Here is a 15,671-nt window from a genome sequence, read left to right as displayed (position 1 = left end):
TAATCAAACTGATCATTGACCCAGAACTCCTATTCTGCTCAGTAATTTCCACCACAGGAGTTTGCACTCTAAACAGCAATTGAACTTTGACTTTTTAAATACTTTGGAATAAATTGCGGTTGGTTTGACTTATCTCATTTTTCAAATAATGTGTTGACGCCGATAAGGCGTGGGACAAGTTAAATTAAATTCCCCAAATCAATTTTAAAGGAATATTTATGCCCAGGTCAAAGCAGAGGATATTAGCTGGGCTTGGCCGGACAAACAGAGGCGATAGAGCTCATGTCGGTGATACAAAGCTCACAGTGTGTGTTGCAATATGATAAGGCGCATATAATAAGGCTATGATAAGGCTCATCTGTCCTAACAGTGGGGTGCTAATCAAATCATTTCAGTAATTGATGCCAAATTGCTTTGAAAGACTAGGTGATAACAAAGTAAAAACATACTTCAAAGACACTAAAATTACATGTTTTATTAGATTCTATGGCTATAATTTCAGGCCTATAAACAGTACTTATACACAGCAGATCATTATGCAGGCTCATACAATGCAGGTAGGGAAAAACTCCCCACCACACCTCTGCGTCGCTGTGTCAGTTCTGCAGAACTCAGGGAAAAAATACGAAAACACGACTGGTGCCCAGAGATAGTCGCTTGCTTCTGCAGCCACATGTATGTCCCTACTGTCCAAGGATTGAATCCCTGTCTCCTCGGCTTTGTGTCCCTCTCTACTTTCCAACTGTCTCGGTAAATAAAAAACACTAAAAGGTGAGTGGACTGCCCACTCCCATTTAAAGAAAGAAAACACTGTCATGTAACTCTGCTTACAAACATTACTTCTGGGTGAGCGAGTTGAACAAAGCGAGCGAACATGCAGTAAAGAGATTCCACTAAAATGGTCAGGAATACTTAAGTGTGATGGGAGGGATGAGCACCGAAGGGATTAAGGGAGAAAAGTTTGAAATATAAGAGGCATTTTTCAGTGAAATGTCAAGTGGAGAGTCTGCAACTAAATGCACTGAGGCACAGGACACAAAAAGTTAAGTGAAAACTTTTGTTTGCAGAGAATGTAAATCTTAATTTAGGTTATGTCGGAGGTAGTATCTCCCACTCGATTGATTGATATTTCAAGCGGGCGACGGCATTTGCTCCTACACATGCTGCGGCTTAGATGTAATGTTCATCAGTCGTACCTCCCTATCACTGAATTGAATTAAAAACGATGGGTACTTTGGAACCAGGATAAAGGTTATGATGTGGGTTATCTGGCACTGGTCCAACGTCAGTGTGCTGTTCCAGCACTTAGCGCTCACCAGCCAAACGCTAATACACCAAACGAGCCACAAGAGTGCCTGCTCTAAAAACTGAAACGCTGAAACTGCTTTGAGTAGCTGGGGAATTTGTGGACAATGATGATCAAAACGGATTGGCTTGTTATGTGCGGTACTTAAAGGCATTGTGACCGGTGAGGAAAAAAGCAGCTGTAGCCTTCACAGGTGTGCAGCCATTGTTCGGCTTTTACATGCTTGTTGCAGTTCTGCTATCCTGCAGAGAGGGATTGTTCGGAAAAGAGGTGTAAGAGCTGAATTGGCTGCCACCGTCTGCTGCCATGCTGACCAGAGCAGCGTGACACTAAAACTTCATGTTCGTTCAATGCCATCGATGGAATGGAGTGATCAAAGTGTGATAGACCAGGCAGGATTTTGGCATTCCCTACTTGAATAGGGGGCTCAAATGTGCGTTTGCGTTCATGTAGTGTGTTTGTTTCTGCATACATGCATGTGTACTAGCTAAAAACGTGTGTGTGTATGTGTGTGTGTGTTTGTGATTACCCGAGCAGTGGGGCAGCGGGGCACTCCAGTGTCCGTTGAGCTGACAGGTGAGTGATGAGTCTCCTATGAGCTGGTGGTCTCCGGAGCAGGAGTAGCGCACCGTGGAGCCAAAGGTAAACTTCTCCCCGACCATGAGTCCGTGGGGAGGGGAACCCGGGTGGCCGCAGTCCACCTCTGGATGACAGGGAGTGGGAGAGAGAATGAGATTATCAATGCATAGGGTGAACAGACGGATGGATGGATGGATGTTACATGCTGCACCACGCTTTATAAAACAGATAGTTCTATTTGGAACCACATTTGAAGCCATTGTAAAAGCACCCTATGGATGCTCACCGCGACTGCATAAATATTTATGTGCTAATCGAAAATCACTCATACTGACTCTTATGTGAAGCTGTGCCACCACATTGTTCAGCTACTGCTCAAGAACTGGCTTGGCGGAAGAATAACTTTTAATTATTATCGATTCAAAGTAAAGGATTTATTAAACGTTTGCGGTCTTCTTTTTCATACAATGTTGTATTGAAAGAAAATACGCTGGCTCAGTTGGCTAAGGCACATGTACCCATGACATCCTCCGGCCTGGGACCTTTATCCCATGTCATGCCCCTCTCTCTCTCCCAGTCTTCCCTGTCTCTCTCTAGTGTGGACGGTCAAATTAAAGGCAAAAAATGCCAAAACATAATCTTCAGAAAATATGCTTTGTGTCCTGTCTGACAATGTCTCTTATCTGCGCTAAAGTCTCTGTACAGTATGACCTCTTGTGGCTTATTGCTTAATCAATAAACCCCATGAAAATCAGTATGTCCAGCAGCGTTTGATTTGTGCCACAATCTACCTCGCAGTGCTGTGAATTTTATTTCACTGCATCTGTTAAGTGCTTGAGAAAAACTGATGTTGAAGGGATGGGCAGTTCAGAGACAATAAAGTGCCTTAATATTTATAGTTTCAACACAAAACTCTTTACTGTCTGCTTGTTCAGAACTGCCCCGGTGTCACAAACACTGCTAATAAAAAGCAGATTAGATATAATATGATATGGTATAAGCACTTGATAAAATGCTCACTGTGCTCATGTGTTTTCAAGGCTCAAAACAAAATCCAGTACATGACTTTCTTGGCTCCTTTATTACGCTTTTGACCTTTATGTATGTTTGTGGGAGCTGTCGTTTAATCAGCTTAGCGTCATAATGCAAAGCAAATTTCTGTAATTCTCGCAAAGCTAATTCCTGCACAAAGAGCCACTGAAGCCTGCAGCTGTGTATAAACATTTGAGAAAGACACTCCTGTGCATCTCTTTAATTACCATTCCGTTTGACAAACTAAATACAGTGCATCATCTCTGTACCATGAAATGAAGTGCTTTCTGAGCCTGTGTGCAAAAAAATGTAGAGGTTTACTTTAGATAATTTCACTTGGAATAAGTCATTACTCTTGGCTGCACTCGCACACAGAGCACGATGCACGATGAGCCGGGAGTGCAATCTCATAACCTCAGATAACCCATACAGATCATCGATGGCTGCTGTTATAATTTGCACTCGGTCTGTTTTGAGGGATCGTTAGCTGCAGCCTGAACAACTGGTCCCCATGTGGTCCCGTGACAGTTTGCCCATTCCTCAATTAGGCGCACTGCAACATAACCATAAGCCACTGGGACATCGAGCATTACACAGATGCTACTAGGCACAGCATTTAGCAACTTGCGCCATTAAAACTCATATAAGCAAATGGGGACACGACCAAGGTTGTGGACACAGGCGATCGAGAGTGAAACTTTTTTAATTCCTTGGCTTTGCTTCTTGATCCAAAATGCACATTAAAGTGGACTGACTGATGCATTGATCAGTAGACAGATGGACAGACAGGTGGACAGACAGACATAAATAGTTAAGCAGACAGAGAGACAGATAGATAGATAGATGGTTGATTCACCAATTGATGGTCAATGTTGTAATAAAACTAGCCGTCGTACCAATGCATTCTGGCAGGGGTTTGTCCCAGTGGCCGGCCGGTTGGCAGGTGAGCACCGATGAGCCGAACAGGTAATATCCCGGGTTACAGTCATAAAACACCACGCTGCCAAAGGTAAAGTTGCCGTGCTCGATCTTGCTCTCTCGGATGGAGTTGGCAGGGATACCTGGGTCTGTGCAGTTCACCACTGGGCGAGAAAGGAAAAAACAGAGTTATGCCATCATGCATTATTTAATTAGTTTAATCATAATGGAAGAATAAAGGACAGCATTCTCATTTAATTTTCTATTGCTGCAAGGACTTTTCAGGCAAGACACCCGTTTTAAATGTACAACTCAGGCAAATTATTGCCTGAATTGCATATTGACACTATTACTTGCTGAACTACATGCTGAAAAAGGGCCTCTTGCCCAAAATGTCAGTGTGGCACTAACTAATTAAAACTGAGTGCAGTCTAGTATTGTTTATTAATGGATCATTATGTGGAGGATTCAGTGCCTATTTGGGAATTGTAAAGTGAGTTCAGTATATTGTTTGTGTGCTTTTTATCATAATTATATGGTGATATAATAATAGTTATCAAAACTGGCAACTTTTCATAAACACCAATTTGTTCTGGGTTTCAGAGATAAATTATGCTGATGAGTTATTGATGTACAGGACTGTGAATGTTTACTATGGCCAAGGTGAATATTCATTTCTTGGCAAGGTTTCCTACAATCATCTTACTATTAAGGTCATCTTTGTCCATTAGCTTGCTATGGCACAAAGATGTGTGTAGAATATGCTGCTACACAGCACAAAATGAAATATGGTATATAATGAAGTGGCAATATTGTACAATAATACCATATATATAGTTATTGCACTGTAAAAGCTTTAGACATAATGGTTGGCTTATTTGCCTGCATTATATCTAGTTATGCATGCCCTTACAGTGTGTGTGCAAGTTTATTCTCTATTCTGACCACAATAATTCTCAACATGGCTTTTCAGAGGCTATAAATGATGAGCTCAACAAGGAAAAAACAAGACAATAAGTAATAGTCATATGGCAATCATCTGCCTACTTAACTCCACCCAATATCATCACTGGGGATCTGACTTTTCTTTCCTGGAAGCAGTACAGTCATTTTTCCCTGGTTGGAGCCTCATTTGCATAAATGCTATCTGTCAGCATGTTCACTTGTGAGTTAATAATAGAATTGGTGATATGACCTGATCAGTGGCTGTATCTGTTTATTCTACCAACAGGGAGACAACTGAGCCCAAGCTATATTAAGCATTCTCAATAGTAATGACACTTAATGCAGCCTTCTGGAAACAAAAGAAGCCATGACACATCTACTGTCACATATTCACACGCATCCATTTTAGAGGCTGTTGAAGTCTGCGATGCCACACAGCTGACGAGGTGGTTTAGACAGAGGAAAGTAGATGAGGGTGAAATTAAGTTCAGAGCAACATCAAATTAAATCAGTAATGCAAATGTTGGAAAAAGCTGGCGTAATGTGAGAAATTTCAGGGAGAATGAGCAGAAATATTTTGACAAAGGGAGTCATGACAGCAGGGTTTAATATGGTTTTGCTCCTTTGATCTTTGACCACGTCTGTCTCTATTGTGCTATTCACAGTAATGAAAAATGTGTCTCTTCACATGATCTGACTGCCAGCAGAACTCATGCCAAGGAGAGATATTTTTAAACGGGCAAAGTCTGGCAAAATCTAGCTTTGGCTCACTCGGTCCAGAGGTGGCAGCCCAATTAAAGCCACATTGGATGCCACACAGGTTCAATTATTTAGCATTCCCTTATTTTTGAGTAAGCTGAGCTCATGTGTAGCTGAGGCCTAATGTGGCGTAAAACTAGATTCAAAGCCAGACTACCATCTCGTCACACTACAAAAGATCTTTAGCTTTCTAAAGAGTCTTTAGCTAGAAGACAAATGTGAAAAAGACACATTAACCACAAGCATTACTATTATTTACTTTAAATTCACTTTACTCCCAGAATTTTGTCAATGTCTGGTAAACCGTTGAGAAAAAATATAATTTTGTGGAAACAAGTAATAAAAGTTTCTCTGGCATGGGCGCACACAGAAATAAACACACCACTAATGAGCCTAACCTGGGCACACAAAAGTTGGACACAATTACTGTAGAACACAACTACCATCTGACACTCCCAATGAAATGTCTTCTACTAAAAGTACTCCAAGCTTTCCTCCCTCCAAAGAGATCTCTCCCCGCAGCAAGCCTCTTGGTGAAAAAGCACAGTAAACATGTAAAAACAATTCCCCGTCGGCCATCGCCTCCTTACACTTCTCATTCTACTGAAGCCTTGTTGTCGCTGTTGTCCTGCTTCCACTCTATTCCCTAAAGCCCGGGCTTCAGATGTCGCTGCCCGTCGCTCTACCCGCAGAATCATAACAGATAGAGGGCATTCCCATTCAAAATCAAGAGATCCGTGAGTGCCCTCCTCTATCCATTCTGCTTCTTTGTCTGTGCCTCTGTACGCTGGCGGTCACTGGCTGCTGCTTCCTGAGTGGTCATGATACATCTGCTGGCTGCTGAATTCTTGCGGTCATTCTAGCTGCTGATTCTTGAACCATCACAAAGCGCCGGGAAAAGCCATTTCAATTCGTTCCAACACCGTGGCTGGACCGTACCTCTGCCTGGCAGCTACCTGCTCCACTGGCGGTTACCCTGAGCCACAGAATTAGAATTACATACAGTAGAAGAGGCTTTCGTATTCAAACATTAAAACAGTTTTAGTTGTCATGATACACCAAGAAGTTCCCTCTCTAACTGTTTTCAGTGGCTGGATCCTTGCAAATGGTTATTGAGTCTCAATCATGATACATCTGCTGGTCGTTCTAGCTATTGGTTCTTGTGGTTGTGTCTTTTCTGCTCATGCTACTTCTATGGTCTGACCCTTACCACTGTATGCTGGCGGTGACAGGCGGTTTTATGCTTGAACTGTCAAGATACGTCTGCAGGTTGCTGATACTTAAGGTCATCCCGGCTGCCAATCCTCTGCCCAATCTGCAGCGACTCCGCTCCCTTACCTCTGCATGTCGGCGGCTGCTGGCTCCACTGGCGGCTGGCCTGGCACTGGGCTGTGGAGGGGCCCTCCAGGGTGTAGCCTTTGTTGCAGGAGAAGCGCACCACGTCATTGTAGTTGAAGCCATCGCCCGTGGTCCGGCCATAGATCGGGCTGCCGGGGTGGCCGCATGTGACGGCTGAGGGGCGGCGCGCATCGCCCCGGGGGGAGCGAGTGAGAGGAGGGAGAGAGGAGGAGGAGGGAAGTTCAAGGGGAGCACAGAAGGGATATAGAGGGAGGGAGAGAGAGGGAGAGAGAGAGAGAGAGAGTGAAAGAGCGAGATAGAGTATGTGAGAAAGCCAGAGAGAGACAGGGAGAGACAGAATTCAATTCAGTGGATCAATAGGCGACATAAAGTGACGCATATCATAGGTATATCATTAACATATAATTAACCTTAGAGGACAACAGGGGAATTAGGAAGCAAGACATGATCTCCATAGGGAAAGGGTCAACAGCACATTTCAATACATCAATAGGTGAATAGGAGATTGCAGATCACAACAGTGAAGATATGTATCGACTGACTACAGCGCTTCTCAGCCTGAGGGTCAAGACGGCCTGGGGAACTGCCAGATACTTCTGCACAGTCATGAGATGGTTTCAAGAATTCTAAACATATCTATTTTTGTAATGCAATCAAATCATCATGCTTGGGACTAACCCGTTTTTTCTTGTGAAATACATATTTACATCTCCTGGGCTTCCTTGAGTAATTAGTCAAATGAACAAAAGCCTGGAATGGAAAATAAAACCGTTTTGACGTCATGTGTTTTGAGTATGGTATTCCTTTGTCTTTAGTGACAGCACGGCAAAAAACTTGAGAATCGCTGTTCTGAACAGCAGCGTCTACAGTGTGAAATTCAGATGTAAACAAGAGGAGTCAAGCATGTAAGTAGCTCTTATTCTCTCTCACACAAAAACACACACAGGCACGCGTTCTCTCCATCTTTCTCTCTCTCAACCTATCAACCCGTCCCGCGACAACAAACGCGCACACAATCACTCTCATCCCACCTCCCCCCACCACTCACTCTCTCTTTCTGTCTCTCAAACACACACACACACACACACACACACACAATGCGCACACACCCCGAGCGTCTCTCGCAGTCAATCAGCCGGTGTGGAGAAGTGGTGTTAAAGTACTTACCGATACAAGCTGGGAGCTGTCCAGACCAGTTGTGGTCCTGCTGGCAGATTCGTACTGAGGAACCAATGAGCCTGAAGCCGGGGTTGCACTGGTAAACCACTGTGTCTCTGTAGCCAAAATTTTCTCCAATCACCTGCCCGTTCACCATCTGCTCGGGAACGCCACAGTGACCGGCTGCAGGACGAAAAAAAAAAAAGCCCATTTTCAACATGGTTTATTATCTCATTTTGTTTAACTTTTATTTATCTAGGTTAGTCCCATGGAGATCATGAATCTCTTCTGCAAAGGAGGCCTGGCCGAAACAGCAGCAGCACGCTCGGTTACAGGCACAACATCAATAGAAACCTTTCATTTGCATCTGCAGGTCCAGCGACAACACAACCAGTGCTATTTCAACACATATCTTTTGTTGCGTATTAGTAATTATAGTATAGCGCTATTTAGTGCCCGGTATAATAGTTTCAGCTGCACTAGATGCACTGTTGCCCTGCAATCCCCCTGAGAGAAATAGTTTGGAGGAGATCAATTTCGCTCTTTTTTTCAGACATTACAAAGCACAGCACTTTATCTAGCAGTCAATCATTTGAGAGTTTTCGGTTGCAATACCTTTTCAGTTCTGCTTTAGAGCATTTGAGAAATAATAGCCTGCAGTGGCGGCCGCCGTACTAATGGAGGATAGTTGCAGGATAGGAGCATAATGGCACTGTGATGGCTACTGCTGTAAAAAAGAGTTATATCATCTCCAATGAATTTTTATTGTGTGATTGCGTTTGAATAAGTTTGCATTTTGACAAGCGTATTGTAAAATGAAATGAGGAGAATCGTGATTTAAAAAGTCTTACAATTGGACTGCTTGCAAACAAAATTAGGTCTGCTAGTGTATTCATGAAACATATTGGATTTGGGACATATTTTTCAGCTCATTATCTCCGAATTATTATTTCTAAATTCACATTGGCTTCAGCTCAACTTGCGGTGATAACTCCGCTTCTCTCGTCTACAGTAGACAGAGAGATGCATGTGAAATTCCTCAAAATCTGTCCGATACACTCATGCACGTAATCGTATTACTTTCGGCTACAATAAATCCCCTTCAGAGTGGAGGAATCTTGCTGAGATTTCCACTGCCACTTAAAGCCTAGGAAATTGCCACTGACTGCGAGTCTGATTTCCCTAATTCACTCCTGCGCCACAAACTCAGCCGAGCATTTTATTATCACACTCCAGTTGAGAGCAGCCAGATCCTGTGAAGATAGTGCTGAAGTAGGCTACTCTACCGAGGGGGTCCCTGGCTATGTTAACCCTGACAGTCATATCGCTAGACGAGAGCGGCGCCTTTCATTTAACGAACTGAACCAATCTTGAGCTGAGCATGCAGCGCCGGTGCCACAGGGTTGACAAATGGACTAATGCATCTGCCGGAGTAACCGTCACGTTCCGCTGCTGCGTGGGTTTGAATCCGGCTCAAGCAATTCTGTCACATTTCTCTTTCACAGCGTGGCGCCGCGCTGAGCCGCCGGTAAGCTAAGCTGTACCACATTTGCTTATTTATATATCCATCACAACAGCTGAAATTGTGCTGGTAGAGCTTGGCACACGTCTGATGGTTTCGGGCCAGTCGTGGCTCGATAGTCGCTCTCTCGCATTTTAACATTTTGGAAACACCGAATCATGCTGACTTGGTGGCCGTACTGTACAGCATCCTGCTCCAATCGCCCGAAGGCAGTTGCCAGAAGAGCTCGCACATTTGCACTGCAATTTTTTCCCCTTATGATCTCCGGCTCCAGTAATCTGACGTGTGCCAGCCCTTAGGAAACTATAAAATGATTCCATCGAGCGTTGCCAGGACTCGACAACAGAAAATGTATTTCACATCTCTCCAAATGTTTTAAAGGCATTGGCCATACATGCTCGGCCAGGGGAACCAATTATTGTCACCCTCTGCTTCCCCATCTGGTTCTAGTCTGGGCGTGAAGGCTCAACCCAAAAAAAGCTCACATTGTTTCTGAACAGCTCCGCAGCAGCGTGTGACCCGGGTCACGGCGTGTCCTTTATGGTGTTAAAGACAGCATTTAGACCCTGCTTACCCAGGCACTGAGTCTCCGTGCCGCTCCAGAGGCCGGACAGCAGACACTCTCTAACAGCAGAGCCGGTTAAAACATAGCCGAGGCTAGAGCTGAAAATGGCCGACGCTCCGAAGGTAGTTTGGGTCCCAATTTTCTTTCCATTAGGGGGAGTGGGCAGATCTCCGCAGGAAATGACTGCAGTGAGATGAAGAGGAGGTAGAAGAAAAGAGGACGGAGATGGAGGAGGCAGGGGAAGAGAGAACAAGAAGGAGAGAGAGAGAGTGAGCGAGAGAGCATAATAGAGAGTGAGAAAGGGAGAAAGAAAGCAAGAAAAGACATAAGTTGGCTTATATCTTCAGAGTCAATGGGAGTGCACCTCATTTACACTCATCTCACCGACCTTAATGCGATAAAAGAGTGACCTGTACTATTTCACGGGGAGGATAATGATGGTGTTTGCCTTTGTCCCGACATCTTTCATCACGCTGGCTGGCGTCTCCTTTCACCATTACAGAGGCTATTCAGCTCTTATGCTTCTAAAAGAGTAGTTCCCATGGCAGCATACAATAGAAACCTTTTTATGTCCCATCCTACAATAAACAATATCTAACTTAGGCTGAGACGAGGGGGTGAAAAGTATAAAAAGTATTGTTGCGAGCTGCTGATTAAGTGGGCTGGAGGTACTGAATATATTCTTGCAGTCTATTAAAACATTGTAATCTATGTTTTTAGTGCACCTGAGGTGAGCCTGAGGATAGATTTTCAGACATGGCTGGATAATAATGTTGAATGCTCTTCTATTCTACTGTATTCTATTCCAAAAGTTGACTCCAGACTTTATAGACGCTGTGACAAGGGCAGCGTGCATGATTTAAGCCCTCCTTATTAGGAACTGAGACACGTATATAGTGTGTACGTGTGTGGACTATGTATTGTATTTTTGTTTGTACTGATGTTGTATTTTTTATGATACAGTAGCACAGGGTGTCCAAGACACCTGAGGTTTCCACACACAGTAGACTGCTTCTCCTGTGCTGGATAAAAAATTGATATAGGGACATTTCTTTAATCACATTTTCCTTTCGGTTCAGTTAAAGTGTCCCTTTTGGAATGAGTACTTTGTAATATATTGCATTTAGGCATTCATGTGATGTTGAGGTGTTGTTGTTGTTTTGTGTGTCAATGTTCTTTCTTGCTGCAGCATGTTTACGTGATATAGTGCCAAAATGTATTACATGCTGTATAAAAAGCAGAAGCTGCTGGCCTTGGTTACACTGCTATAAAAGAAACACGATATGAATACAGTTTATCCTGTCCTGTCCTATTCCACACAGTGAACTCCCAGATAAGCAACAAAAAGGCACTCACTTCTGCACCGAGGCCTCTCGTTCCTCCAGCTCCACGCCCCGCTGGCCAGGCACTGGATGTGGGCGGGGCCAACGCGGTAGTAGCCAGGGTTACAGGTGAAGATTATTTTGGTCCCGTACTCGTAGTGCGAGCCGTTGACTATCCTCCATTTGCCGTGGTCCAAAGAGAAGGAGCTGAGACTGGGGCACATCATGACTGCGCAACAAAAACAAACACAAGAGAGGGGAGTTGTTAGTTTTGGCTTATTCCACTGGAGTCAGTTACATTTATATCTTTTTTATCCCTTTCACACTACTACTGCTGAGACAAAACCCGATAATGTATGTTCACCAACTCAACAATAAGTACTACAAATAGTCGGAATGAAAATTTGAAGACAAACAAAATAAGTCGGATAAACTAATCCATCTGTTACGATGTAAATAGCAACTTTCCTCAGCTGTTATATTCTTCCACAACAAAAAAAGCTATTTATGAATTGGCGTTAAAACCAAATGAGTTTCAAAGGAAGCTCTGTTTCCCCTTTGTGTTGCGAGGCGCATATACAGCAGAGAGTAGACACTGGCCTCAGGAGGAAACAATGTTGTCAATCACTTGTTACGCTGACTTTCAAACTTCTGTCAGACAGCTACTGAAGGAGCTGCACTGGCATGTAGCACGCTCACCCCGGCGCCAGCTTTAGATTTCCCCTCTACCATCTTTCTCTCTCTCATCTATCCATCTTTTCATGACACCATCCTCCATCACCCTCCACCCTCGCGCCTTCTCTCTTCTGCAGCATTTTGTCATGGTTGCTCTAGTCTTTACCAGCTTTTCCATGACTTTCCACAACTAAATCAGAGTGCTGCCATGACCTGAAAATGTTATCCCTTCCTGATTTATTAATGTTGCTTTTTTTTCCTGAAGAGGTGAAGTCTGGTTTCTGTTACATCCCCACATGGCCATCTTGGTAGGAAAATAACAGGTGATTGTAACAAATTAACAGATGATTATAATCAAATGACCAATGAGCTGTGTATATAGTAAAGCACAATATTGGTAGGAAAAGCATGTGACATCATGGGAATACTATGAATAGTTGGAACTGCTGTGGGGAAAAACAAGCTGGAAAATCCATTCATCTATAATAAAGTATTCCTAGTTTCCTACATAGTACCCTACTACCCTGAAACACATTGTAAAATACATTGTGCTCTATTCCTGTAATGTATTCCCACTATAGTACGCTGCCTAGTACCCTGAAGCAACTTGTAAACTAAAGTCTGCCATATTCTTGTAGTGTGACCCATTTGTGAAATTCCCTGATATTCCATGACTTCCTCAGAGACTTTATCAAACTCCTTGACTTTGTTTGGAATACACCTCAGAATTCCATGATACTCCAGGAATTACATGACCAGAGGGAACCTCAACCCTAACCCCCATGAGTGATGCCTCTGTCTGACGTCGCTCTCTCCTATCCTCCTCCCTCCCTCCCCTCGGCTCAACCGCACAGTGGGTTGTTGTGGTTGTTCCACCTCTGTCAAATCACTCTCCCTCCTCCCCTAGCCTCCTCCTGTCTCCTCCTGCGCCCTCCGCACTCACCGGTGCAACGGGGTATCTTGTTGTGGTTGCTCCAGGTGCCGTCCGGCTGGCAGACTGTGGTCGTCAGCTCCTTGGAGGAGAGCCGGTAGCCGCTGTTGCAGAAGTAGGTCACGCGTGTGCCGACGGAGTAATCAGTAGCGAGCACACCTCCGTTCACCGGAGCGCTGGGCACGCCGCACGACACAGCTGCAGGCAGCGAGAGGACGATTGCACAAGCACACATGCATGGTTATGTACAAGACACATATTTGTGGAAAAAAATGCTATATAAACATACCACACACAAGCATGTAGGACCCACACATGCAAAAATTCTCAGTTTGAGTGTATTTCTTCACAGAAACACACAAAACCCACCCCGTGCACACACACACACACACACACGTTGATTGAATCAGGGTTACTGCGTCCACAGAGCCTCCTAAACCAGACGGGAAACTCAAGATGGTTGGTTGCGAGGCGTTTATCATCAGAGCCAAGCGGGAGAGAGAGAATAAAGGAGGGGGGGGGGTGAAATCAACATCTGCAGGCCCACACTAAATGGGAACAGTTATGCAAACACACACAACATAAAACGCAGCGGCAATGGTAGCGGCACACTGTGAAACATCATAGGTAGGGATCTGCCCGCATGGCCTGAAGCCATTACATTGGAAAGCAACCCCCCCCCCCCAACACACACACACACACACACGCACACTCCTGCATCCCCAGAGAATCAAACTCCATTCATTTGTAAGTATCGCCAAATCACAACAAGCACTTTCTATTATATATTATATTCCTCAGATGAAAAGAGTTTGAAGGAATGAAAATTTAGAGCGTAGGAGATTACTAAATATTGTGATTCAATCCATAGAGTCATAGACAGTATCTTTGAAATCCTCTAGAATGCTCTGAGAGTGTGTGTTGTCCTCTCTGCTCTGCAGCACCACACAATGGGCCTCATTCACGAAACGTGCGTATATGCAATATTTCGGCATTCATCTTTTTTTTTCTTAAATGACTTTATTCTTTGATATTCAAAATCTACGTGTGGTTGGAATGTGTGAGGGCAGCTACCCTGAGGAGGTTTTTATTCTTTATGCAAAGTCACCTTAAGCAATTACAGACCTCCTGATAACCATATTAACAAAACTAGGCCTATATGAACACATTCATAGGGAATTCTATTCAGTTGGTTAGAGTTAGGGTTTAGCTGATTGATCAGTGATTCATTCTGATATAAAGACCCACGAGCGCGCAGCCAAATCCGACAATGGTGCATTTGCTGTTATTGGAGCAGCCTTGAGGACCATAATATGTCAAATTCCCATATTCTGCAGTACAACAGGCCAAAATAAAAAGAGATTTCCATGCTATTTCTGGCCTGCCAAATATCATAGGAGCAATAGACTAGCCACATGTGCGCATCAGAGCACCATCTCCCAAAGCATTTCCCTATTTAAATACCCTCCATTAAATCCATATTTACAGGAGGGAGCCATGACTCATTGGTGCTGCAGATCAGCAGTGCGGTCGTGCGTCTTGACCAGTGTGCTGCTGGAGACGCACGGCGCATCGGTAAGTGATCTTTTCCACCGACTGAATGGAGGTTAAATTCATCAAGGCTAACCAGTTTGTCTGTAGGTGACAGAGGTTATGCCTTGATCACAAGGCTGACGACGCTCCTGACCGACCCTCAGACCCCTCAGTCAAATAATTATCATGCGCGCACTCGCTCCGTCACAGAGCGCACCATAGGTGTGCTGGAAGGCCGTTGGATGTGCTTGGACTGTCAAGAGTCAGAGCCTTCTTTTTAATTTCATCCAAGGTGTGATGTTACTGATGCCAATGTTACAGCATTAGCATCAGTAATTTCTTAAATTATTTTTAAGAGTGAATTTTATTTACAATTGGCAAAATACAAGAAAAAAAAAGTATCCATGCAACTCAAAAAAAAAAAAAGTCAGTAATTTCAGTTTTGTTTTTTGTTTTTTCTCGGTTGCTGTCACTCCACTGCTTACACTTTTAAAAAATTATATATTTTTTTCTCTCACTCCCTACAACAACACTTCTATTTTGTTCTGTTTCAGTTTGAGTTTTTCTTCTTGGGTGTCTGTGCCATTATCCACCACTCCAGTAGTGCCTTCCATTTGCACACGACCCTTAAGTCAGCAGACCTGCATCAACATGTATGCACATCCAATTTATGAACAAGTGCCATTCAATATCAGATACAAACGGGATACGCAAAAATCGAGAGTCTGCACGTTTCATGAATCCCACATTGGTTTTTTGTAGGCATGTTTCTTAAGAACAAAGAGAAAAAATTAAGAAAAGTTTTGTGAATGAGGCCCAATGAGCCTAATAAAGATACAAGTTTCAAATTCTAAATATGTACAAAAGCTGGTAACTGGTTAGCATTCCATAATAATAGTAATGATCTACAAACAGTTAATCTTTCAGACCATTGTACGTTAGAAGATCAGTGGGCCTGGTATGTTATTCTAGTTATTCTAGAGAGCGGGCATCTGAATAAATGCATCAATTCATTTACAGCCATGTTCTACCTTATGCGCTTTTGAAAACCTAAGTGCAATTAACAA

At 43.6% G+C, this 15,671-nt stretch overlaps 1 protein-coding gene across 1 annotated transcript in view; it reads right to left on the bottom strand.

Annotated features, from left to right (window-relative positions):
- Positions 1 to 15,671, bottom strand: part of LOC139931856 (CUB and sushi domain-containing protein 3-like) — a 214,744-nt gene that overhangs the window by 42,065 nt on the left and 157,008 nt on the right. Inside the window, exons 51-57 of the mRNA XM_071925480.2 lie at positions 13,084 to 13,269; positions 11,500 to 11,694; positions 10,153 to 10,326; positions 8,066 to 8,239; positions 6,878 to 7,051; positions 3,814 to 3,999; positions 1,836 to 2,009 (exon numbers count right to left, since the gene is read on the bottom strand). Coding sequence (XP_071781581.2) covers positions 1,836 to 2,009; positions 3,814 to 3,999; positions 6,878 to 7,051; positions 8,066 to 8,239; positions 10,153 to 10,326; positions 11,500 to 11,694; positions 13,084 to 13,269 — 1,263 coding nt within the window. The remainder of the gene's footprint in view (positions 1 to 1,835; positions 2,010 to 3,813; positions 4,000 to 6,877; positions 7,052 to 8,065; positions 8,240 to 10,152; positions 10,327 to 11,499; positions 11,695 to 13,083; positions 13,270 to 15,671) is intronic.

This window comes from Centroberyx gerrardi, chromosome 12 (assembly GCF_048128805.1).
Source record: "Centroberyx gerrardi isolate f3 chromosome 12, fCenGer3.hap1.cur.20231027, whole genome shotgun sequence".
NCBI classification, from domain to species: domain Eukaryota; kingdom Metazoa; phylum Chordata; class Actinopteri; order Beryciformes; family Berycidae; genus Centroberyx; species Centroberyx gerrardi.
Note: the sequence above shows the minus strand (reverse complement) of the source record. Positions and strands in the feature narration are given on the sequence as shown.